Source organism: Urocitellus parryii, chromosome 9 (assembly GCF_045843805.1).
Source record: "Urocitellus parryii isolate mUroPar1 chromosome 9, mUroPar1.hap1, whole genome shotgun sequence".
Taxonomy (NCBI): Eukaryota; Metazoa; Chordata; class Mammalia; order Rodentia; family Sciuridae; genus Urocitellus; species Urocitellus parryii.
In genome coordinates this window covers 15,911,025-15,936,058 of record NC_135539.1, presented here as the reverse complement: position 1 = coordinate 15,936,058, position 25,034 = coordinate 15,911,025, and the positions used below count along the sequence as shown (strand labels likewise).

Below are 25,034 nucleotides of genomic sequence, written 5' to 3'. Positions count from 1 at the left end.
TTCACAAAGAAAAAAAGAAAAGGCATTGTTTTACCATAACTGGGAAGAACTGTAGATTGTGCTGGGAAATGACAAGGAGACTGAAAAGAAGATAATTTTGAGTTACTTAATTGGATACATAAACACGCTTTGGTGACCTGGGCTGACTTTACACTTGTAATTAGCTAGTGGCTGCCCTCAGAGTGTGCTGGGAAGGAGGGCAGACGTGATCTCCACCAGAGGGGGTGGGCACCCCAAGGTGAAGAGCACAGCCCTTCACCTTAGGGGATGAGACACCGAGTTGCACAGAGCCAGAGCTCTGTCTCCTCTGTTGGCTTTCTCTAGCAAACTCCAGCTGGCCGGTTCTTCACAGGCTGTAATATGACCTTTCTACATAGTCTGCATTCCTCCTTGTTCCTCAAATAATAACATCTCAAAGAGATAAGCGGCATTTTTGTTTCTAGGCCATATTTTAGTCATAGGAAAAATGCAAATTACAACAAAACAAAAACTAATTAACAAGGATTTGTTTAAGAGCAAATAAACTCTTAGAAGCCTGGGGTTGGAGCAGCTGTAGTTGAGTCTCCAACATGTGTTTTATATCCACGTTGAGAATTGATACTTGGAATGAAAAACCTCACGCTCTGCGTGATCTTGAGTTGTATTAGGGGGAAAACATTGTGAGTTCCTTTGTTTCTTGAAGGAGGATTATGGACAAAAATGTTTTAAGGCTTTTGTAAACAGTCGAGGTTGAGGAGTAGTGTAGTGGTAACTTTGGACAAATTATATCCCTTCCGAGTCCAAGTTTTTTTTTCTACTGTAAACAATAATGTAGCATGGAGAATTTCCTAAGGGTGAATTTTGTAGGAAATAAGACCGGTAACCACTTAGTATGATGTTTGATACAGTACAAGCACTCAGTCATAACTTAGTATTGTTACTCTTTGTGCCAAATATTCTATTTGGAAGGAGCCAGGGAAATAATAATGAATGAAGAATCACTCCTGATCCCTGTCCGGAGGTGAAGATGCACACCGGGTTATCTGTCTTGGTAGTCCCAGGGCCATCAGTAAGACCCAGGGTCACCAGTAACTCAGTGCAGGTGTGGCTGAGGACCCTTTTAATGCTTTTGGAAGTGAAACTCTAGAGCTTTTCCAGGGTGGCCAGGTTTTTTCTGCCTTCACATTAGAAATACGATCATTTCAAAAGAAAATCATAGGGCTGAGGTTGTGGCTCAGCGGTGGAGCACTTGCCTAGCATGTGCGAGGCCTGGGTTCCACATAAAAATAAATAAATAAAATAAAGATCCCGTGTTCAATTACAATTAAAAAAAAAAGGAAAAAAAAAAAGAAAATCACACTTTTTTTCTTTTAATTTATTTCTTACATAATGACAATAGTGGAATGCATTACATTCATAATTATCCATTCATAGCACCATTTTTCGTAACTCTGTATATAAAGTATGTTCATCAGTGCTCAAATCCTGTCCATAGATTTGAGTCAGCATCTTTGGGCTCTTGTCAGGACATGGTTTTTATTTGTTTGTTTGTTTGTTTTTAAGGTTTCCCAGGTGATTCTGATGTGCAGCCAGAGGGAAGAACCAGTGCTTTCAATATTTTCTCCTTTTCTTTCTCTTTGACATTTTCCAGGATTATTCCTTTCTCTTTTCTTGATTTTTTAAAACTTACATAATAGCATTTGTGTAGAGTTTTGGAGTTTATAAGAGCATTTATGTTCTCTCTAAAGCCTCACATTAATCTTTTTATTATCATCCCCATTTTGTAGAAAAGATAGTTGAGGCTCAGAAAATTTGCTTTAAGTAAAGCTATTACAATGAAGACGTGGATCCGGGTATTCATAATCCTGACTTTTTGCTTCTGCATTTGTAGCAGAAAGGGTCAACTGCTATTTCAGTACTTGAGGGCTTCTCTTGCTGCTGTATTTTCTACCTGTGTAGCTTTCTGATCTCTTGGGAAAGCTTTGCTCATTGTTCATCTGGCCACACCATTGTAGGATATCTTTTTGGTATTTGCCTCTTTTATCCTGGCCCTTGACTGTACTTTGACCCTTAGTTTTGTGGTTTCACGTACTCGTTATAATTTCTTGAAATTCAAGACTTATTTTCAGGTAAGCCCTCTTTTGTATCTTTTTCCTTTGGTAAGGTATAATTCCTTCTCTAGTTTTAATTTCAACAATGGGTTCCTGTTACCATGGTTTGTGGTGCATATCTGTTTGTTGACCTTTTCAAACATTATTATAATTGGTGGCACATATTAACTTCATAGATTAATGGGATTCACTGTGATATTTCCATATGTCGTGCGTTGATCATGTCCACCTACCCTTCCTCTGCCCTCTTTGTCCTCCTTTCCTTCCTTCTACCTCCTAGCATATTTCTCAGTCTCTAGAAGTCCCTTTTAATTTTTATCTGTCCCCTCTTCCTCCTTTCCCTGTCTCTAGCAACCATCAATCCATTTAGTAATTCTACCAGGCTGACATTGTTTCCCATAAATGAGTAAGGATGTGGTATTTGTCTTTATGTCTGGCATGTTTTATGCCACATAATCTCTAGTTCCGTCCATGTTGCTTCAGATGACAGGATTTCATTCTTTGTTTTATGCCTGAGTAGTACTTCATTGTGTAAATATACACGTTTTTGTTTATCCATGCATCCACTGGAGGGCATATGAATCGATTCCCTAATTGAGCTGTTGTGAGTGGTGCTGCAAACGTGGTGGTGTAGTGTCTCTTTGGTAAGGAGTTTTCTTCTCCTTTGGGTATATGCCCAGTACAGGGGAATTATTCTTAAAATAGTGCAAGTATCTTTTGCAATCCATATCTGTTTGGTTCCTGAATTTGGAACCTGGGAATTCGGGGGGGTGGGGGAGGGACACCTGCACTTGAATTGCCCTGTGTTAGGCCATTGTGTCTGGAAGGATGAAGGAGCTGTGCACCTTCTCTGTGGCCAGGCAGGAGCACGGAGTGCTGCAGGTGGCGTTCCCTCGCATTCTCATGTGGTTGTCTTTCCATCCTTGATAGAAGCTTCCTCCCTTTTCTCTCTCCTCTCTCCCGCCAGGGCTCTGCTTCATCCTGCTGAGGAAGGGGAGTGACAGTGGCTTGGTGGCTGGTGGAGGTCAGTCCAGTCCTAGGGAAAGAATGTGTGAAAGTTGAGGAGAGGAGCCTGTTGTTGCCATGACCAGCTGATGCCAGGGCCTCTCAGCTGAATTTGTGCTGTCAGGTTAAAAGGCCTCCCCACCAGAGTGAAGAGGGGAGAAGCCCTCCAAGGGCACAGAGCCTGTCTGCTGGGGCTGCTTTCTGTACCTGGGCTGGCATAGCGCCGCATAGATACTTTGTCTCTATTATTATCTTTTTCCATGGGTCATATTGTTTTTATAGTATTCATCCATTTGTACAGATTTCATCCCTTAAATTTTAGTTAATTATTCTTTGTCAACCTAGTAGGTAGCCTAAAAATCAGATTCATAAATGAAACTTTTCTCAAAACAAGTACTTACCACTCTTTCTAACAGGAGTCTGAGAATCAGATTTTACTTTTAGATAGCAGCAATGAACGTAGTTGTTGACATTTCATCTTTCTATTTCTTTCTCTAAAATTGTAAATATAAAAAATACATTTTTTCCTTTAAGGGAAAATAAATAAATAAATAAAAGTTCTCTGTTTGAAGTATAAGGTGAAATGTTATGAAACTTAAAAACCCTGCAAGCATTTTGACTTTTTACTTTATTATTTAGTAAGTGATTGCTAAGGATCATCAACTGAGGGGACTGGCATAATGGCCAAATTTATTTATGGTAGAATGTATAGGATTCAAGCCACATGACTCAATATATTTTCTCGGACAGAAGCATTATGTCCAAATTCTCTAAAACAGACCCAAATATGGAAAGTTAATTTTAACAAGGTTCACAAAGAAGCAACATATTTGAATAATTTCAATTCTTGAATATTTGAATAATAGCATTGCTGCTATTTACAGATGACAGTGACAATCAACTTTTTAAAAACTGCAAAAAAATACAGAATGATTAATTTCAGGACATCAAATAAACTGAAGTTTAATTATGAAAAAAATCATAAAAGGTAAACCAAAGCAGCATTAGTTATGACTCAAAAGATGAACCAAGGTAAAGGTTTGGAATGCCAGGGGTCTCCATGAACCAGGAATCCCAATGGCTGGTGGCAGAGCTGGGGCTTCCTGACTCCCACTGTTCTTTTCTGTGACATCAGCTAAAGGATTGACCATGAGATTATTCTCTGATTTGTTTTGTCTGGGGAAGAAGTAAAAATAAACAGACCCCTGGTTATCTGCACTGGGAAGAAGCCACCTCTGTGAAGGGTTAAAAGAGGCGGAAGGAGGAGCATTTGTGTTTGTGTGTGAGTGCTGAGATTTTCTTTTCCTTAAGTTTCCCAGGTAGTGATTTAGGGTGGGGCTGACCCAGAGCGGTTTGTGCCCTGTTAGGTAGTGGAAGCCTTTCTGCTTGTCCAGTCGTGCCCAACAAAAATCTTGTTGAGCAGCCTTTTCACAGCACCTTAGCACGTGGTGATTGGTGAATTGCTCTGGACGAGTGGTGTGGAACCTAGATACATTTAATTCAGCCCTGATAAAGAATGAAATATTGGTCTACCCTGAATTTGAATGGATGCTGTGAATAAAATATGTTTTGCCGGGTACAGTGGCACATGTCTGTAATCCCAGCTCCCTGGGAGGCTGAGGTAAGAGGATGGCAAGCTTAAGGCCAGTCTGGGCATCTGAGCAAGAACCTGTCTCAAAATAAAAAATGAAAAAAGGACTGGGGATGTAGTTTAGTGGGAGAGTGCCCCTGTGTTCCATACCCAGGACTGCAAAAAAAATTAATAATAGTGAAAATAACAGTCTGTTTTGATGCATACTGAAGGTTTGATTTCAGTTAATTTGTTTTTTGGGGATGCATAGGCTGATAATCTTCTTTCACTTTTTTCCTTTGGGAGAACATAAGAGCATTTGAAACCAAGTTTGCTGTGCCTCTGACAGTTTTTGGCGGCCAGCTAACATGTCAAGAGATTTATTGTCACCCTGCTATACCTAGGACTTCCTCTGGGCAGTTGTCCCTTGCTTCCTCCACAAAGCGCAGAAGCACAGGACACAAAACAAGTTCAGGAAAACAGGTTCCCTGCCTTCCTGTAGTCTGAGGCCTCTCCTATGCCCTTATCTCCCTTATCTTCCCTGGCCCACTCTGTTTAAGGTGGATTCCTCTAGTTTTTCCAGCCCTTTCTTTGTCAGGTTTCTTCTTCCCCGGGGCTGCTTCTGGCAGCGTGTCCTTAGGGCAGTCCTAGCACCTTTCCTCCTTCCTTGCAAGCCCCGGCTGCTTGGACATGGCCGTCACTCAATCTCCGTACCTTTTCTTCTCTTCTAACCCTCTCTGACCAACATTCTGCTTCCCTGAGCGCGCACAGGCAGGAGGCCTCTGCTGTGCCCCAGAGCCCTGTGCCTGTCCTCACTCCTGAGCAGTGGCATTGTTGCCTCATCCCCGGGGCTTCCCCTCCCTCAGCTGCTGCCTGTTGTTTTCTTCCTGGGCTCCTTTTCTGTGACTTGTCTCAGGATTCCTTAGTATTCTGTCCTGGTTGCCTCCTTTTCTCACTAGGTGTCCCCTGGGTCACCTTTCTCCTTCCATAAGATAGGCATACGCCTCAGATTTAAATTCCTGCCTCATTCTCTTTCCCGAGTAGCAGACTTAATTTCACTTGGTTTTGTGTAGGTGCCTCAAACTCAGCTTATTCAAAACTCTGTAGTTCCCACTCCCTTCCTCTGTTCCTGATTTCATTATTCACCTAAGTGAGAAACAGAAAATTTTTGTGTCATCCCTGGTTTTCTCTTTTGCTCTGGTGACAATATAATAGTGTCACCACTCACCTGTTTCTCTTCTATTCTGAGTTAGCCACAGGGTTAATTGCTAATGCTAATGTATGTGTGTGTGTTTGTGTGTGTGTGTGTGTATGTATATGAGCGTGCGCGTGCAAGTGTGTAGCATATAGCTAATGATGTATATGAATATATGTATATATGTGTTCTTTTTATTTATTGATCCATTTTTTAAAACTAGGAAATCTTTTCTGTAGCTCTCATTCTTCCAGTATATTTACCAATGGCTTAGGTTTTGATGCTCTTAAATAAGGGAAACATAAGACCACAAGCCAAACTATTTCAAAATGGAAAAATAAGTCTAGTGTATAAAATGTGACAGGGAAATTCAAGAAATCAGACTGAGAAGGAGAAGATTTGATTTTCATTCAGATGGCATCTCCCTGTGTCTGGGGGAGGTTGTGGAGTAAAGACCTTCCCACATCTGCTCCTCTTGCATGCCTGGTCTGAGTTGGGACCCCGTGGCATCTTTCCAGCATTTGAAACCTCGTTTATTATCAGGGTCCTTCTTCTCCCTTGTTCAGTTTATTAAGTTAGAGAATTTTGCCAGTGTCACCTCCATTTCTAATATTCCTTTATCCCGAATCCAAATCTCAGGATGTGTAATGAATCAGCTTGTCATTCCCATCTGATTGACTATTGAGCTGCGATGGTTCTCCCTCAAATTACAAGTCTGTTCCTTTCATCTCCATTATCATTATCTGAATTGGAAATATAGCCCACAGTTTTTGTTTGGCCTGCTTTATTATTCTTCAACTTTAATGCTGTTTTCCAACCTTTCCTTTGTACAACTCTCTTTACTTGACTCTTGGGTCTCCATTTTCCATTGTCTTGTCACATCTTTGAACTCCTTTTAGCCCCCCCCCCCCCAAAAAAAAAATATAGGTGTCCTCTGGATTCTGCCCTCTGGATGCTGCCCTCTGGATGCTGCCCTCTGGCTTGGTCTCTCAGGATTCTGTCTGGGCACTCTCAGCCACACTCATGATTTCAGCTTCCACCATCTGTTGACTCCAGAATCCTTGTCCTTGGTGCAGACTCTCTTGCTGAGCCCGAGATCTGCCATTCAGTTGTCTACCAGGACATTTTCTGGAGGTCTTCAGAACTTCAAATAGAGTAGATTTGAAAGATAACACATCACCTTCTGTCCCAGACTTCATCCTTCTTTGTTTTGTCTTGATGTAGTTCATCACCAGTTGTCCATCATCCAGCGGAGACACCGGGGGTCACATTAAGGCCTGCTTCCTCACCCTCCACTTTCACTGTGTCACACAGAAATTCTATTGATTTTTTTTAAATCATCTTTTAATTTTTTTTTATTTTTGTGGTACTGGGATTGAACCCACTGGGCACTCTACCCCCAAGCTACATCACCAGCTATATTCATCTATTTATTTATTTATTTTTATTTTGAGAAAATATCTCACTAAATTGTCAAGACTGACTTTGAACTTGTGATCATCCTGCCTCGGCATCCCGAGTTGCTAGGATTCCAGGCATTTGCTGAGATTCCAGGAATGTGCTTGTGCATTGGACTCCTGAATTCTATTGATTCTACTGCTTAAATCCTGAACTCTCAAATCTGCCTTTCCATTTTGGTCTCACTGCTAAGTCTGGATCTTTGTTGTTCCTTGTCTCATCATTTTACTGTTTCCTAGTTACTCTCCTATTGTGTAGATGCCCTCCGCTTTTCTCCCTGCTTCCTAATATAACACCCACAGCTACAATTGGAGTGCTTACTATGTCTCAAATTTTACATGTAAAACATTTTGGATACATTCCCATCTCACAACCACAGGGAATAATTATAATCCTTGTACACTGGCCTCACAAATAGCAAGTGGGGGAACAGTTTCTTGGTCAGCTTTTTTGTCACTGTGACCAAAAGACTTGACAAAAACAATTAGAGGAGGAAAAGTTTATCTGGGGGCTTTCAGTTTCATCTCAGTCCATCGGAGGCTGGCTCCATTCCTTGAGGCTTGAGATGATGCAGAACTCATGGTGGAAGGGCGTGGCAGAGGAAAGAGGCTCAGGACATCCCATCAGGAAGCGGAGAGCTAGCTCCACTCAACAAGGAAGGACACCCCTGTGATCCCCCTCCTCCAGCCACACCTTACCAGCCTGCAGTCACCACTCAGTTAAGCTCTTTTGGGGATTAATTCACTAATTGGGTAAAGGCTCTCATAAGCGAATCCTTTCACCTCTAAACCTTCTTACATTGTCTCACATGAGCCTTTGGGGGCACCTCACATCTAAGACATAACGAGCAGGGACTTAGGTCGGCGGTGTGCTGCAGAACCCCATAGCTCACTCACAACCTCTGTGTGGCCTCTACCGTACTTTTTCATTGCCTCCTACTCTGCCTGAGTGGACCTAAAATTTGGGTCCTTTGGAACTTCTTGGTCTTCCTTAAAGGTGTCATACTTTCTTATACCTTTGTGTGTTGGGACATGTTGCTTCCTCTGCCTTGAGATCCTGCCTTTATCCTTCAAGGCCCAGCTTAAGTGACATTTCCTTTTGGAATGTCATCACTGTCCTGTTCCTTAGTTTGCTCCTGTTTTGTTCCCATGACACCCAGTATGCACAACTGCCATCTTTATATTTATAAAAAATATATATAATCATATTTAAGTAAAAGTTTAAATTTTAGGATAGTTTTAAAGTTAAAGGAAAACTGGCAAAGATGGCATAAAGAGTACCCGGAAAGTCCACACACCCAGTGTCCTTGTTGTTAATGGCCTGTGTCATTGTAGTGCAACTAGAAAACGAATATTGGCATGTTGCTCTTGACTAAATTTCATACTTCAGTGGGATTTCACCAGTTGTTCCCTTGGCCCAAGACCCCATGTGTGCAAGCACACTGCATTTGGTTGTAGTGTCTCTAGTTTCTTCTCATCTGTGACAATTTTTCAGATTTGCCTTTTCCTTAATGACCCTGGTAGTTTTGAGAAGCACCAGTTAATTTTATTTTCATATATCCCTCAATTTGGGTTTTGTCTGATTTTATTTAATTTTTTTATGATTAGATGAGGCTGTGGGTTTCTGGAAAGAAGCCACAAGGGTGAAGTGCTCTCCCATTACATCATATCAAGGGCGCACACAGCAGCAGGACCCGCCACTGATGATGCCAACCTTGCGCAGGGCTAGCTGGGTCCTGACTTTCAGCTTCTTTCCTACCCCTCTTTCCATACTCAAGTCTTTGGAGGCAAGTCACAGTTACAGCCCACCCCTAGTAGGGGGTGGTAAACTCCACCTGTGGAGGAGAGATTATCAACATAAATTAATTGCAGTTCCTTTGTTAGGAGGAATTATTTATTTATTCATTTAATTATATCAGTATAGATTCACTTATGTTATGCTTTGGATTATAATCGCTGTTATTTATTTTGTTGCTCAAATGGTTCCAACTTTGGCCATTGGGGGCTCTTTGGGTTGGTTCCTGCATCCCTGTAACATGCCCATCTCAGCCCTAGAAGCAACCATTTCTCCAAGAAACCCTAGTATTTTTTTTTTTTTTTTTAAATTAGAGAATGACATTGGGAGGCAGTCTAGGTGCTGGTTGTACAGGTGTTGTGAGGGCATAGCTGCTCCTGTGCCCTTCCAGTGACAGAGCTAGGAAGTACACACGGAGACCCATTCAAGCGTAGAGCGTGAGTTCACGTAGCACCTCTGACAGCCTTGCCCCCTCCTCGCTGCGCCAGCACGTGCATGTCATGCTGTACTTTAAGCGTTGACTTTGCCCTGGCTCCCTCACCAGGCTGTAGGTACCTTGGCCACTTATTAAATCTGTGTTGAATGAGTGATGAATCTTGAAAATGTAATATCTTACAAAAAAGTTTATTTAGCATTTTAGAAAAGTCAATTTAAATACATCTTACTCTAAAGTTTGAAACAAAAAAGTGATATCTGTAAACATTGGCTATCCTAAACCCTGATGAAAGTCTGCATAGTTTTGGCATGCTGTTTCAGTTGTTTCCTTTAAATGTATTCTAAAAGTAGAATTGCTGGTTAAGGTGCATTTTAAAGTTCTTGGTTATATTTCTGGGATGAGGTTTTTACATTTAAGCATCTGATTTTACAGTGCTGCCCTTCTGGGATGTAATCTTCAGCATCTTTGGGCTCTTGCATTCCTCTTTTGAAATTATGATAAATAGTTTTCTCTTTAAAGCCAGGAGCTTACACCTGTTCATGCTGATTTATTTACTTGTGTAGAGTATTGTGTCAAAGAACGCGCTGCAGTATCGGGGGAATTCCCAGCATGATGCCCAGGAGTTTCTGCTGTGGCTTTTGGACCGAGTTCATGAAGACCTCAATCATGCTGTGAAGCAGAGCGGCCAGCCTCCTCTGAAGGTGAGGACCTGCGCTCCCCTGCTTCAGTCAGGGAGCATTGCAACCTTTTCTCCCCAGCCTCCACTGAGGACTTGTTGCATTTAGTTAATAAAATGAAATTGACTAAACGCTGGGTGAGTATAAAATTAAGTGGATCCTTTCATGAATATTCCATCTTATTTGCTACTGTGTGGCAGTGTAAGGCACAAGAGAAGTGGTCTCTGCTCACATCCTTGTTTAATGAGAGTGGAAACATTTGCTCTCCAATAAAACATACTCGGCATCATTAGAACAAACACACAATCCAAAAGGAAATTATGGAAGCTGTTGGAATTGGCTTTGAGCATAGGAACTGATCCTCCAGAATGGTCTTACTGAGAAACATGACGGTCGTACTCCTTTTTTTTAATACACGTAGCCTTAATATGATAGGTACTATGATGTATATAATGAAAACAGTTTAAGACTAAAGAGATACTTTCCAAAGCAACTTTTAAAAGTTTTTGCTAATTTTGCTCTGTTTCAAATTTCAGATTTCTAGTTTTGGTAGGTTATTAAATTATTCTGATCAAGATCCCTTTGTGCCTACACACTCTACGCTGTCATATGACTTTATGCATGTTGCTGTCTCTCCCACCAAATTGAGACCTCTTCAAGGTCACTGTGTCTTATTTACATTTGTGTTCTGAGGTTCTGTACAGTGCTCTGCATGTGGTAGTAAATGCTCAATAGCTAGTCCTTAGGTGGAGGGACATGAAAAGTAGAATGTGATTAGGCTTCAGAATGAATAGCCCAGCTAATAGCTGCACTAGAATTTAGGCATGGGGAGAACGGTCCTTTCAAAGTGGTTGAGCTTTTTTTCTTGGAAGAGGTTGCGGGTTGGGGTGCTTTGAGAGTTGGAGGGAGATTGGAGCATACTGGGGAAGAAGAGCTGCCCCATCCCTGAATGGGCTGGAGGTAGAGAAACCTGGTCTGTCTAAGGAGATGGGTCCATGTGACCTACACGCTGTTTGCTATGCTTTGGCTCCTTTAACAGGTGCCTGTCACTGAAGTATCTGGACATGATATGTAGCTTATAAAAGAAATTAAGGTAATTATGACTTTTTAGATTAATCTTCAATAAAAACTTGGTACTTCTAGTCTGTGAATTGTACTTTTCTTTTTTAGCCTCCATCAGAGACTGATGGCATGCCCGAGGGACCATCTTTTCCTGTGTGTAGCACTTTTGTACAAGAACTTTTTCAAGCCCAGTACAGGTATGAACAAAGCAAATGTTCCCTCATATTTTGACATAGTTCAAGGTGATCTTAATGTGAATATCTTACGTTTTTGTTTTCAAAGATCTTCTTTGACATGTCCTCATTGTCAGAAACAGAGCAACACTTTTGATCCTTTCCTCTGCATTTCTTTGCCAATTCCTCTACCCCATACAAGGTAAGAATAGATTTGTAAAATTAAGACTGTACACTCTGATAGTATACCTTTTCCTCTATAAACTGCTATTACATCTTTTACTTATTTAGGCAAATAATAAATTTAATGATAATTTTAATACATGCTTTATTAATTCCTTAAAGAAATAAGTACCTAAGTTTTCAGGTGAGCCTCAGGTTCAGCTGGTCATTCACAGACAGTATGGGGAAGGAGGAGGAATGTTGATTGACTTCTAAATTCTCTGGAGACTTTGCATTGTCCTTGTAATTAGGACAATGTTCCTCAAAACTTCCAGGAGTTAGGTTGTTTCAAAGGAAATACAAAAGACAGAATCAAGCATTGTTCAGTTTTGTTTTATGAATATTGCTTTTTCCAAATTGCCAATATTGCCTTTTCTCTCTCTCTTTTTAAGGTACTGGGGATTGAACCCAGGGACGCTTAACCACTGAGCCACATTCTCAGCCCTTTTTTAATACTTTATTTAGAGACAAGGTCTTGCTGAATTGCTTAGGGCCTCACTAAGTTGCTGAGACTAGCTTTGAACATGCAGTCCTCCTGTCTCAGCCTCCCAAGCTGCTGGGATTGCAGGCATGTGCCACTGCTCCTGGCTCTCCAAAGATCTCTTGATTGTTGTTTTGATAGTTCTACTTAGGTCCAAATGAACTTTTTAAATTCAGTTTCTAAAAAGAGGTAGGGATTGCTTCAGTTTTTGGGTAGATTTCAGATCAGGTCTATTTTATTTCTATATTTAGTTAAAATAAGTGACTAATGAGAAGATCTGACTTTGATCTGTACAGGCCTCTCTATGTCACTGTAGTGTATCAAGGGAAATGTTCTCACTGCATGAGGATTGGTGTGGCTGTGCCTCTGTCTGGGACTGTTGCCAGACTTCGGGAAGCAGTGTCTGTGGAAACAAAGATCCCCACTGATCAGGTAATAATGCTGCCAAGACCCACTGCATGTGAGCCACAAAGGTGCTGATTCTGTTTCTCTGAAATTTTTTATAATTCTTTGCCAAATATGGTCACTTAGATATTTAAAACCAGTTACATGTAGTCTGAGGGGGAAAAAGAAATCAAGACCCATAAGAATAAAATGTATAGAAAACTTTTCATCCTTCATTTAATCACACACACACACACACACACACATATGTGTATGTATATGTATATTTGTGTGTTTGTATATTTGAAAGGAAAGGCTTATATTTTACATCAAGACCTTCTTTAGCTTTGTTCATATAGTATAATTACTTAATCCCTCCTAAATTCTTACGGTTGTGTATGTGAACAATAGAAGAACATTACTGTGATGTTTGATAATCAAATAGGCTTAGAGAACTCTAGAACACCTCTTCCCATTATGGTGATGATAATGGACATCTTGCTGGTATCATGTCCTGCTCACAGTACATACTCAGTGTGTTTCACCCCCACCCCCTGCCAAATCCTGGGGTTGAACCCGGGGCCTCCTGCATGCTAGACAAAGTGCTTTACCAATGAGCTACTCCTTCAACCCTATTTTGTTTTCTTATTATAACTGGACCAGGGTCTCTTACTTGTTGAGATAAGGGAAAGTTGTGATTCTGTTTTTGGGGGAGTGTATCTTTGATAAGTAGTTAAAGTTTAAATGACCTAAAATGTTTTGGCCTCTTTATGACTTGACATGTTTTTACATACAGTTTTTATTCAGTTCACTATTATTATTTCATTTGGAAAAACATCCCTTATTTAAGATTTGACTTCATAGCTAAACAACTTTTCCCTAGATAGCTTCTGGAAGCCACTATGTAATCACTTGAACAATAAAGGTGTTTTGTAGTCTGGCCTCATGTGGCCTTGGTTGGGAAGTTACCACAGTAAAACAAACACAACCAGCAGTGTGGCCCCAATATAGCAAATCTCTCATATTTTCATAGGCCTCGAACTGGCACATTGATAAAATGTTCATATTCTTCCTTACTCTGAAGAGCTCATTGATTCTTTTTTCCCCTCCAGGATGAGGGAAAGAGGGAGAGGGAGGGAGAGAGACTTTGGTGGGGTCCAGAGAAAATCTGGTTGCATCTTTAAAGCTTCAGTGCTGTCTGGCTCTTTGTACATGTGGTTCAAATTGGTGAAATAATTACAGTTTGCGTTGACCTCGGCTTGCTGGGGAGAGGAAATTATATTTGCGTGTTCACCAGCAGAAAAACAGCATGGCCAATGAATTCATTAGAAGGAAACCCGCCAGGAACATTTTCCCTGGGCTATTTGTAGAGTAGGTCACCAGCTCCTTTCACCTCATAGACTGAAGAACGTTAATGCTGATGGGGGACCTTAGGGGTGCAGTGCAACCTCCCCCTTGCCCCATTTGAAGGAGGCCAAGAGAAACCATGTGATTTCTGCAAAGTCACAGGGCTGGTTGGTGGCAGGCTGGGACAGGAACCTTCTCTTGCCCAACCCAGTGCTTTTTTACCAGACAATGATGCCGAGCCTGTAAAGAGGCATTAAATGTCTTCATTGTTTTCCCCTTATCTTTTGTTTTTCTCTTTCACTGTAAAATACTTAACCATTTCAGAAGTACAACTTAGAAAGTGGAAGTATCCCAATACTAAATATTTTCCTGTACTGTACTAACTTTAGTACTGTTACATAGTGTTCTTTCAGATTTTTTATGTGCATACGCTACATTATTTTATAAAAACATTGTTTATACATAACTTTTTTTTAACCTTACTTTTTTCCTTGATAGTGCAAATATATGTGCTCATTCTTTTTCTAGTAGCTTTATAATTCTAGTAGAACTATAATATATTTCATTAGTGACTGTTATTGGACATTTGAGTTGATTTCATTTTCCCCCTGATGTCCGGGATTATTTGACATTTTCAATCTGAAAAGGGGGAAATTTAATGATGAGGGAGCAGATGCTACAGTCAGTTGTGAACTCTGTTCTTGGCATGAGATGGAATAGTTGTGCATCCTTAAGTGGGTTTCTCAGCCTCTCTTTCCTCTGTAAAACCAGAGGGTTAGACATAGAGTCTCCTGGCTCTCTTTTGCACCAAAACCTAAAGGAACTCTGGGTTAATGCCATAGATTTCTGAAACAGTCTGCATTGTCACACAGTCATAGGTGATATTGTGCTTCTAAGATGCTCTCACTGAAAGCAACAATGAGGGCCTGCGGGATATTTCAGAGCCTTTTCAGAGCGCTGCCAAGTCTTGATGGTCCAGAGAAGTTCATGGTGGAATTAGAAGATCATTTTGTATTGAATTTCCAGCCACCCAACTATTTTTATTTTCCCCACATTTCAGATTGTGTTGACAGAAATGTACTATGATGGGTTCCACCGTTCCTTTTGTGATACAGACGACCTGGAGACAGTCCATGAGAGTGACTGCATTTTTGCCTTTGAGACTCCAGAAATATTTCGGCCTGAAGGAATTCTCAGTCAAAGAGGTAAAGGAGCACCTGTTTCCATGCCGTTACCTGAGCTCTCAGGCCTGACAACTGTCTCCCCTTTCAGATATAATATCATGTTATAAATATTTTTTAATTGTGAGAAAGTGCACACAGTGCTGTCCACTCAGATTTTCTTTAAGTTTTGCCTGACAGTTGTTTTTCTTGCTTTCAGTCAAATCCCTATTTCTCTGCCAATAATCTTTCTGAACCCCAGACCTTATTCCTCTTTATTGAGCATCTGACTGCTCAACTGCCTGTTGCACACAGTTCTCCACACTCCTCCATGGTGCCTGCCGCACCAGCTTTCTCTCCCCACTGGGGAGATTTACTTTAAGCTACTTGTAGTCTCCAGTTGTCTGTGCATGAGTGTTCTAATATTTCTGTTCTATTTAAAGGCTATGTTATGCACCTTTTAAAAATTTGTTTTCTTAATTTACTCAGAGAACATAGGTGCACCATGTTACACACCTTTTTAAGATTTGTCTTCATACTTATTCAGAAATCACTTCTTGTGTTACCACCAGACCTACTGTTGTTCTGTATCTCATTGCAACAGGAATTTGTGTTCCTCAGTGATACATAAGAGTATTAATAAGTGGTGGTTCTGAGTATTAGGTGGTAAGCTCTTTCCACTGCCAGCTTCGTATTTAATTTTGTCTGGCCCACTGATGTTTATATCTCTCTCTATATCTATCTATCTATCTATCTATATTTATTTTTTAGTTTTAGTGGGGCACAATACCTTTATTTATTTATTTATTTTTATGTGGTGCTGAGGATAGAACCCAGTGCCTTACACGTGCCAGATGAGTGCACTTCCACTGAGCCACAACCCCAGCCCCTGCTTATTTTATTTTCAGGTACTCTGTTATTTCAGTTTTCATTCTTCTTTGACGCAGGAACTTTCTTTTCTTCCAGTTGTTGCATTTTCATTCATATGCTTTCGTTTACTTAAATTATTTTCTAATTTTATTACATTACAGTAAAAACACCCAGTCATCACCTGTTCAGAAAGCCTTCTGAAAGTTCTGTCCTCTGACACCAAGGCTGGCTAACTCCCGCTTTTCTGTGTTCCCATTGCTTCTGCTATCTCTTAAGCTAGCGTGTGTGTGGAAATGATCTGTTTTCTCCTCTCTTTTCTAGTATGATGAATTATAAGAATTCTTACAAAGAATTCTTATAATTTAACCCCAAAACTACAATGTGACTTACAAGAGTTGTGACCACTCTTTGCTTCATTTTTTTATACACAGCAATTCCTAATATGCAGCAAAAGCCCAGCTAATGATTGTTCAACTGAACATTTTCCCAAATTCCCTTTCCCATCCCCAGTTGTTTAGGATTAACACTATGTGTCTATTCTGAAGTGAATTTGTTAAGTCCAAATTTATCACGTGTGTTTTGGCTTCTGAAGACCTTACGAATGTTTGGCCCAGCACATGTGAGGCATCTGCTTTCCTCACTCTGCTTAGGAGGGGGCTGTGGCTGAGAGCAGTGAAGTAACTGGCCCCAGGTCACATGGCTGTAGGAGATGGGTCCATAATTTGAACACCTAGTTTGATTTCTGTTTAGTTGAGTGGCATTCTCTTATCTCATTATGGTTCTGACCGCTTCTAGTGACCTAAGTCTTCCCACCCTGACCTCTGCCAAGAACCTGGAAAGGAGGTCATTCATTGTTTCAAATTCAGATTTCTAATATCTTTTATTCTCATACCAAAGTTCACAATGGTTATGAAGTGAAATCAACTCTTGTTCCTTTTGTGATTTCTTTATGGTGTTATGTTCAGAAAGCAATGGGAGCACAGAAAAGCAAGAGTTAGCCAGCCTTGGGGTCAGAGGACAGAACTTTCAGAAGCCTAAAAAGTTTTCTTCCCTCTAATAGCTTGATAAAGATTCAATTTTTTTTATTTCTAGTGTCTGTAATTTTTTTTGTCATCCTGTTATTTTGGTATTAATTATGTAGTCATAATTTCAAATTGCTATCATGCTAATATATCTTCAACAACATCTTGTATTGCTGGATATTTAAGTTACTATCAGAATTCTGCTGTGAATAATTTTGTGCAGCCATTTGAATTTTATTCTTCTGATGGTAGTGTTATTATTTATGATGGTGGTGGGAGTGGCTTCTTTCTTCTCCATCATTTTACTAGACTCTATACTTCCAACGGATTAAAGAAATGAACTATATTTAGGCAGTATTTATTGACCTGCTGCAGGGCCTTGTGCAGGCTAGCTCTAATTGACAGGGAGGTCTGCTTTAGGACCTTGTGGAGACTAGTACTATGTCTGCCATACATCTATTTTTGTTAACTTTAATGTGAGTTGATTCAGTCCAGTTGATTTTGTTAAAGTTGGCATGTTCTCATCATTATGAGAGTCTTGTTTCTTGTAATAATCAGGAACGACTTTGGGTCTTGTTTCTTGTACTAATCAGGGATGAGAAACTGCTGTTGGGCTGGGCACAGTGGCACGTGCCTGTAATCCCAGAGGCTTGGGAGGCTGAGGCAGGAGGATCTCGAGTTCAAAGCCAGTCTCAGCAATGGAGAGGAACTACCAGTGAGACCCTGTCTGTAAATAAAATACAAAATAGGGCTGGGGATGTAGCTTACAAAATAGTGGTTCAGTGCCCTTGAATTCAATCCCCAGTACCTTGCCCCCCACCAAATAAAAGAAACTGATATTGGAACGTTATAGACCATTTCAAATGTTCTTGTCTTTATTATTAGTTTTTAAAATTTATTTGGTTGCTGGGGCTCATTTTAAATTTTATTGCTGGATTATCTCTGCAAATTTATTCTTCTGAAATTGTATCTAACATTCATTGAAGTGGAGAATTTTGATTTTCAGTTTTTAAGATAGGTAAGGCTAATTTAAAGAAAGTAATAGATGCTAAATTTTTTTCCTTAAAGTCTACCAGAGTAATTTCACAGGAGAGTATTTGTTCCTATTTTCAATTGTAGTTTAAATTAGTTTTTTTGAAAGTATTAGGGATTGAACCCAGGGGCACTGAGTTCATCCTTTAGCCTTTTTAATTTAATTTTATTTTTTTGAGACAGGGTCTCACTAAGCTGCTTAGGACTTCACTAAGTTACTGAGGTTGACCTTGAACTTGCAATTTAAAATGACATTTTTTTTTTCTGTTGGGTAAATGTCTTTGTAATGCATGAATGAATGAAAATAATTTTGAAGAGGTAAAAAGAGTAGTTTTTATTCTATTTCAGGAATTCACTTAAACAACAATCTCAATCACTTGAAGTTTGGCTTGGATCATCATAGACTGTCTTCCTCTACACAAACAGCAGCAAAGCAAGGGGAAATGGACCTGCCCACCACCAGAGCAGGCAGTGACAAGATTGTTGTGCTGGTGTGTAACCGAGCCTGCACCGGGCAGCAGGGGAGGAGGTGAGGCCAGCTTAATTTCCAATAAGTGCTGAAGCTTTCAAGTTTGCTGCTTTTAAGTGTTTTAAAAAAGCAGGGTGAGAAGCCTTACATTTAGCAGGAATATTTGTGTAAGTTGACCTGATTCAGTGGGAGGGGGAGTAAAAGATTATGATGTGAGTTAGGAAGCCTGTTACAGCTCATCTGGTTTTGAAGGCTTATATGAATATTTTAGTTCAGACTCTCTTAGGATGCTGGACCTGTATCCAGATTGTCCTTTCCTTTTTAATTGGTACATGATAATTGTAGAAAACAGTACGGTTCATTATGATGTATCTGTGCACGCACATAACAGAATTTGGTCAGTTTCATTGCCCAGCACCTCCCTTTCCCTCTCCTCCCTCCCTTGATCCCCACCTTCTAGTCCACTGGTTTCCTTTCTATTTTCATAAAATTTTTTCCTTCCTTTTTTTCTAGCTTCCACATATGAGAGAAAACACATGATCCTGACTTTCTGAGTCTGGCTTATTTCGTGTCCAATTCTATTAATTTTCCTGAAAATAACATAATTTTGTTCTTTTATGGCTGCATAAAACTTCATATATATATACACACACACCATATTTTCTTTATTTATTGATAGGCACACAGTCTGGTTCCGAAACTTGGCCATTGTGAATTGTGCTGCTAGACAAGGGTGTGCATATGTTATTATAGTTACTGACTTTAATTCCTTTGGATAAATACTGAGGGGTGGGATAGCTGGGTCTATGGTGGTTCCATTCCTAGTTTTTTGAGAAACCTCTGTGCTCAATTGCATAGTGGTTTATAATCTACCAGCAGTGTGTGAGTGCTCCTTTCCCATCTCATCCTCACCAGCATTTGTTATTATTTATATTCCTGATGACTGTCATTCTCACTAGAGTGAAATGAAATCTCAGTGTAGTTTTGATTCACATTTCCCTGATTGCTAAGGATGTTGAACATTATTTCATAGCTTTACTGGCCAGTTGCAGTTCTGCTTTCTTAATAGCTTTTTAAAAACCAACCCTTAATTTATCTACTTTGGTAGTGCCTGCCCCCCAGTCTTAGGTCTCAAGCTGAGCATTTTATCTTTCCCCATGATACCGGTCCTCCAGTATCTCCTGTTGTGGCAGATGGCACAATTGTTCACTCAGCTTTGCAAATCAGAAATTTGGAACTCAGAAATCTCCCTCAGATTTCTTTTGCTGCCCTAAGGATTTATGGGAACTTTAGACTATCTTTTAAAGTAGCTTTGTCCCAGAAAGGTAAGTACCTTGGATGGTAAATACCACTGATATGAAATGTGCTAATGTGTATATTGATCGTATTCATTAACAAAGGTGTTAGTGTTAGTGTCAGGCACTGTTCCAAACCCTAGGAATCCAGCGGAGAGCAACACAGACAGGGCTGTGTCCTCAGGGGGCTTGCACTCCCAGGGCCAGGCTGGCTTTAAGCAAGTGAACAACACATTAAGCTTGAGACAGTTAGCACCGTGTTGAAGACATCAGCGCAGGTTAGAGTGAGAGGGTGTGAGTGAGGAGAGGCCGCAGCTCTGCACTGGAAAGGCAGCCGGGAGGTGGCCCCAGGAGGCCATAGCTGAGCCCAGTCCCTGTGAGAAGGAGCAGGCTGTGTGAAGATCCTGTGTGGCAGGAACACCTCGAGTGGACACTGTAGGAGGCTGTTTAAAGCTTGGGAGAAAAGGCAGCTCCTCATAATGGAGTTTCTTGGAGCCCATTTCACACCACAGTTGTTTTCAGGAGGGTAGGTTCACTGTTAAGTAGTACTGCGGGTAAACAGCTCCATGACTGTTAGGAATGAGTTTCCCAGTGATCTTTTATCTCTGCTTCAGCCTTGGCCTTAGAGCTCCCCTGGTAACTAGGTTGATTGATCATTCCTTCATTCATCATCTACTATTTTTAGGCATGGTTGGTTTAGGTTACTAAGGCAAATCAATAACAGTTCTTGTTGTCAGATAACTCAGTCCATTGGTGGAGGCGGAAACACAGTATTTACAGCATGGTGTAGTTAGTGCTATGGCACACATAGGGAGAAAATAACCAGGTGCTACCTGGAGAAGGGTGTGTTCATGGGTATGAGTAGAAGACAGCCTAGAGAAGGGTGGGAAGGGTGTTCTAAGCTGGGGAGTGGCCTGCACAGAGACCTGGACATGTGGAGCTGGACACAGTCAGGGATCAGCACATAGGTTTGAATGACTCTGGATGTAGGTGAAAGTTGAGGCTGGGTCAGTGACCTTCAACTTCAGCTGCATACTAGAACCACCTGGGAAACTTCTGAGAAAATCTCAGTGTTTGGGGCCACATTCCAGACTGATGTCATCAGAATCTCTGTGGACTGGACTTAGGCATCGTTATTTTTTGATAGTCCTTTGGTGATTTCACTGTGCATCTGAGGCTGAGAACCACAGAGCTGCCTTTGATTCTCCAGGACACAGAACCTGGCAGAGGCCAAGTGGTGTCTAGCCTAAGGTGGGTGCTGACTTTCAGTGTGGCTTGCTGGCCAGTGCCTCTCTTGTTGTCAGAGGCTACCAGGACACGGCTGCCTGCCTGTTGGGCCTTCCAGCCCTGCCTGCTCCTCTGGCACCTCCTTGTAGGCTTGACCCACACTGTTTGCCAGATTCTTGTTCATTCCCATCCCCTTTCTCACCATCCCTGCCAACCCTGTCCCTGGATGCCTGGTAGCCCAGCATCATGCTTCCCTGGAGTCACTTGGCATGGAGGCTGTTGAGTTTTCTTAGAAATCGAGGCTGCACTTCTGACTTTGTCATCTTCTCTTTATGACAGTTACTGTTGACTTGTCTGTTCTGATTTGAGAACTGTCCTAAAACCAATTATGTTGTCATTCCATTTTAAAAGATGAAGAATAAGGAGTTAGGCCATTAAAGGAATTGCCATACTTTTAAGGTGATGCCAGTGTTTCTGTTTGGTAGATTTGGACTGCCTTTTGTGCTGCACTTAGAGAAGACGATAGCATGGGACCTTCTGCAGAAGGAAATCCTGGAGAAGATGAAGTATTTCCTGAGGCCTACTGTTTGCATTCAGGTTTGTAGGCATTTTGATATTCTAGCAGAGTGTGCATGTCTACACAGTGAAGAAACAGTCATTACAATGGAATTTGAATTTGTTTTGTTCAGATTTTTAAGACTGAGAACTTATTTCTCATTTTATGAATGGAGTTGGTCATTGCAAGCTTTCCTGAACTGCTGTATATTCCTTTATAAAATTTATTTAATAAAGTTTGGAGAAGTTGCATAACCATCTGTATATTTTAAAAATGATTACTATGTTCAGGCACCCATGGAAGACCATTAAGTTAATGTTCAGCGAGAGCAGTGTATTATTTGTCTTGTATGACATTTGGTATATAAATTGCATTTGGTTAAATCATATTTAATAGTGTATTTGAGTGGCTCAACAGCCTAACAGAATGTCATAGAGAAGCATTTTGCAAAACAGTTTGCTGTACCTCTAACCTGTTTGGAAATGCCACTGTAAAACATGCCTATGAAGAGAAAGTCATCCTAATTTTCATTTAATATTTGACGCAGGTGTGTCCGTTCAGTTTGCGAGTGGTCAGTGTTGTGGGAATTACATACTTGCTGCCCCAGGAGGAGCAGCCCCTGTGCCACCCAACAGTAGAAAGGTAAAGAGGAAAAAAAAATTCACCTTCCATAATTTCACCTATGCTCACATGTGATGTTTGGTATAATCCCATGTTATGTTCTTTAAGCTCACTAAGAAACTGTACTTATTTCAGTTCTGATTCACACGTGAGTATGAAACATTTTATGGATCTTCCTTAAAATCAGAAAAGCCACAGAATATTCATGTTAGGAAAACAAATTACAGTTTCCTATTCACCAAGACTGAAGTTTTCCAAAATAGTGTGCTAGTCACACCTCGCTCCTCCTTGAAGCCCTTCAGTGGTGACTTGTGGCCTACGAGGTGAAGGCTGGCTTTCACCGGATGCCAGATTCTCCACAGCCAGGACTCTGAGGACCTCTGTTTTGTGGGTCCTGCTCTTCCTTTCCCTTCCACCCCAAGCCTTCCTCAGTACCAGAGTACCAAGGAGCATTTGCGCACGCAGCACCATGCTGTGTGTGTCCCTTCTCAAGTGTCTTCCGCTGTCCATAGTGCCTTTTCTTTAAAGTTTCTTTATGCTGTTCCTCTTTCTCTTAGTTAGTCGCTGTTCCATGCTGTTTCTGTACTTTCTACATCCTTCTATTATGTTTACAGTAGTCTACTAATAAAATAATGGATATGTGAATACATCATATACATATGGATATATAAATATCAAAACTCACATTGTCTTTATTATCATTTCTTTTAACAAAGAAATTGTGCCTACATTTCAAGATTTTCAAAAGGTACATAACATTGCTATTTGAAGGCTCCCTGTTGGTTTTAGAGAATGGGAACTAATAGATAAGATAATAATAAAAAATATTGAACAATATAAAAAAAGATTTGTTGAGTGATTTAACAGTGACTGCTGAAAGAGTTTCTCAGAAGGTGAACGAGTCCAGTGAACTGGGGTAGTGGCTTTATGAAGGAGGGAAGAAGAAGGCACAGGGTAGGCGCATGGTGTGGAACAGGTGGAGAGGTGCGAGGTCAGCTCTCCCCAGGTTGGTGGGGAGTCGGGCAAGAGCTGGAAAGGTCACATAGAATGTCCGAGAGTAACTGCAGACAGCCTTATAGTGCGTTACTAAATTTCTTCTAATCTATTTCTTCCATTATTTCTGTATTGGATATTTTAAAGATTTTTTTTTAGCCCACTTGTAAACTATTTACTAAACCTATGGTTGTAATGGAGTCACTAAAATCTTTTTCTTCTGGGGGAACTATGAAGATTTTTAGCAATTTTATGATTGTAGATAGGCCATAATCATATTTAAGTAAAATAATTTTTTTTTTTAAAGATAGCAACTTGGAGCTTCTTCTCTCCCCCATTCTATAGGGCATTAAAATCTTGTGGACCAGGTGGCACTGCTCATGTGAAGTTAGTGGTAGAATGGGACAAGGAGACAAAAGATTTGTGAGTATTCTTTTACTTAATATTTATAGAATAGTTTTATTTTAGGAGCACCCCATTGATCTTCCAAATTAGCTAAAATACAGAGCTTTCGTCTCTTCAGTATCTAAGCATATCGTTAATCCTTTATTTAAGCAGCTTAATATTTCTTTCTTATACATTTTTCCCAACCTTAAAGCCTTTGAACATTTATTTACTACTGAGAGAGAAACCATATATTCATTAACTACTGTATAGGTCCAATTTGATTTTTATTAGAAGTCCCTCTTCTCTAATAAGCTTTATCGAATGCTTGCCCTTAGAGATGAAGGACAAGAATACATGATTTAATGGCACAAGTCATGGACAGCCCCAGAAAAACTAACTCCAACTTAGTTCTTAAAATAACTTGCAGATGGAAAACTTTTTCAAGAACACTTTGGGACATAGAAGAGTTAGATGACCTCCTTTGCTTTCTTACACCTCCATCTTCATGGTTATGAATTCATAGCCACTTTGTAAAACTGTAATAATTGTACTTTTGTGTCCGTGTTTTAAGACATTCTGTGATAATGTCTTTCCCTTTAATTGTAGCTTATTTGTAAACACTGAAGATGAGTATATCCCAGATGCAGAAAGTGTCCGCCTGCAGAGGGAGCGGCATCATCAACCTCAGACCTGCACTTTATCCCAGTGTTTCCAACTCTACACCAAAGAGGAACGAGTAAGAGCCAGGCAGCATTTCTTGGGTACTGAGTTGGTAGGGAAGGGGGAATGGCAAGATAACAGTAAAGAAACAGTTTCTGCCCCTCAAAATCCCTAGGATTTTACATTTTCCTAGTTTTGAACATGCATTGAGTATTCTGTTCCTTTTAGGACTTCAACAAAAAGAAGTTTAAATTTTCAATTAATTGGAATGCTCTTGAAATGAACCTTTATAATTCTTTTTTTTTTTTTTTTAAATCGGGCTCATTTTTTTGGGTTGTTTTTGTTTTACTTTAGAAGTTTTAAGTTGTTTTCCTTTGTAATGAAAACGGTGTTTCTCATCGTAGTACCTGTATGCTAAGAATGTAGTATCAGGACCTATTTAAATTAATTAAAGTAAAATGAAAAATTCAGTTCTTTTGTTGCACAAGCATCATTTTAGGTACTCTGCCATAGTCTGGCTGGGCATAAAATAACTGAGCCGCCATGAGGCACTTGTAGGTTCAAACAGGAACTCCTTTATTGCCCGAACTCCACCAGCACTCCACGTGCACTCCCCGGGAATCCCCTGTTCTCCATGGGGCTCAGTGCAAACTTAGCAGGGAACCCCCTGAGAACTCAACGAGAACTCCAAAGTAGTGGGGGTGGGGGCGGCAGGCAGCAGGAGCCCTCCTGTTGCCGAATTGCAGGGTCCATATACAACTCAATACATAGCCTGTTTCAATCCAGCATCATCCAGTCACAGCACTCCTTCTGGCAAAATGCCATGGTCCAACCCGACTCGGCTATGG

General features: G+C 40.5%; 1 protein-coding gene across 1 annotated transcript in view; it reads left to right on the top strand.

Annotated features, from left to right (window-relative positions):
• Usp31 (ubiquitin specific peptidase 31) overlaps nt 1-25,034 on the top strand; it is a 68,273-nt gene that overhangs the window by 22,204 nt on the left and 21,035 nt on the right. The window contains exons 2-11 of the mRNA XM_026392128.2: nt 10,112-10,249; nt 11,396-11,484; nt 11,570-11,662; nt 12,460-12,595; nt 14,955-15,099; nt 18,327-18,507; nt 21,455-21,566; nt 22,073-22,167; nt 23,485-23,562; nt 24,133-24,262. Coding sequence (XP_026247913.2) covers nt 10,112-10,249; nt 11,396-11,484; nt 11,570-11,662; nt 12,460-12,595; nt 14,955-15,099; nt 18,327-18,507; nt 21,455-21,566; nt 22,073-22,167; nt 23,485-23,562; nt 24,133-24,262 — 1,197 coding nt within the window. The remainder of the gene's footprint in view (nt 1-10,111; nt 10,250-11,395; nt 11,485-11,569; nt 11,663-12,459; nt 12,596-14,954; nt 15,100-18,326; nt 18,508-21,454; nt 21,567-22,072; nt 22,168-23,484; nt 23,563-24,132; nt 24,263-25,034) is intronic.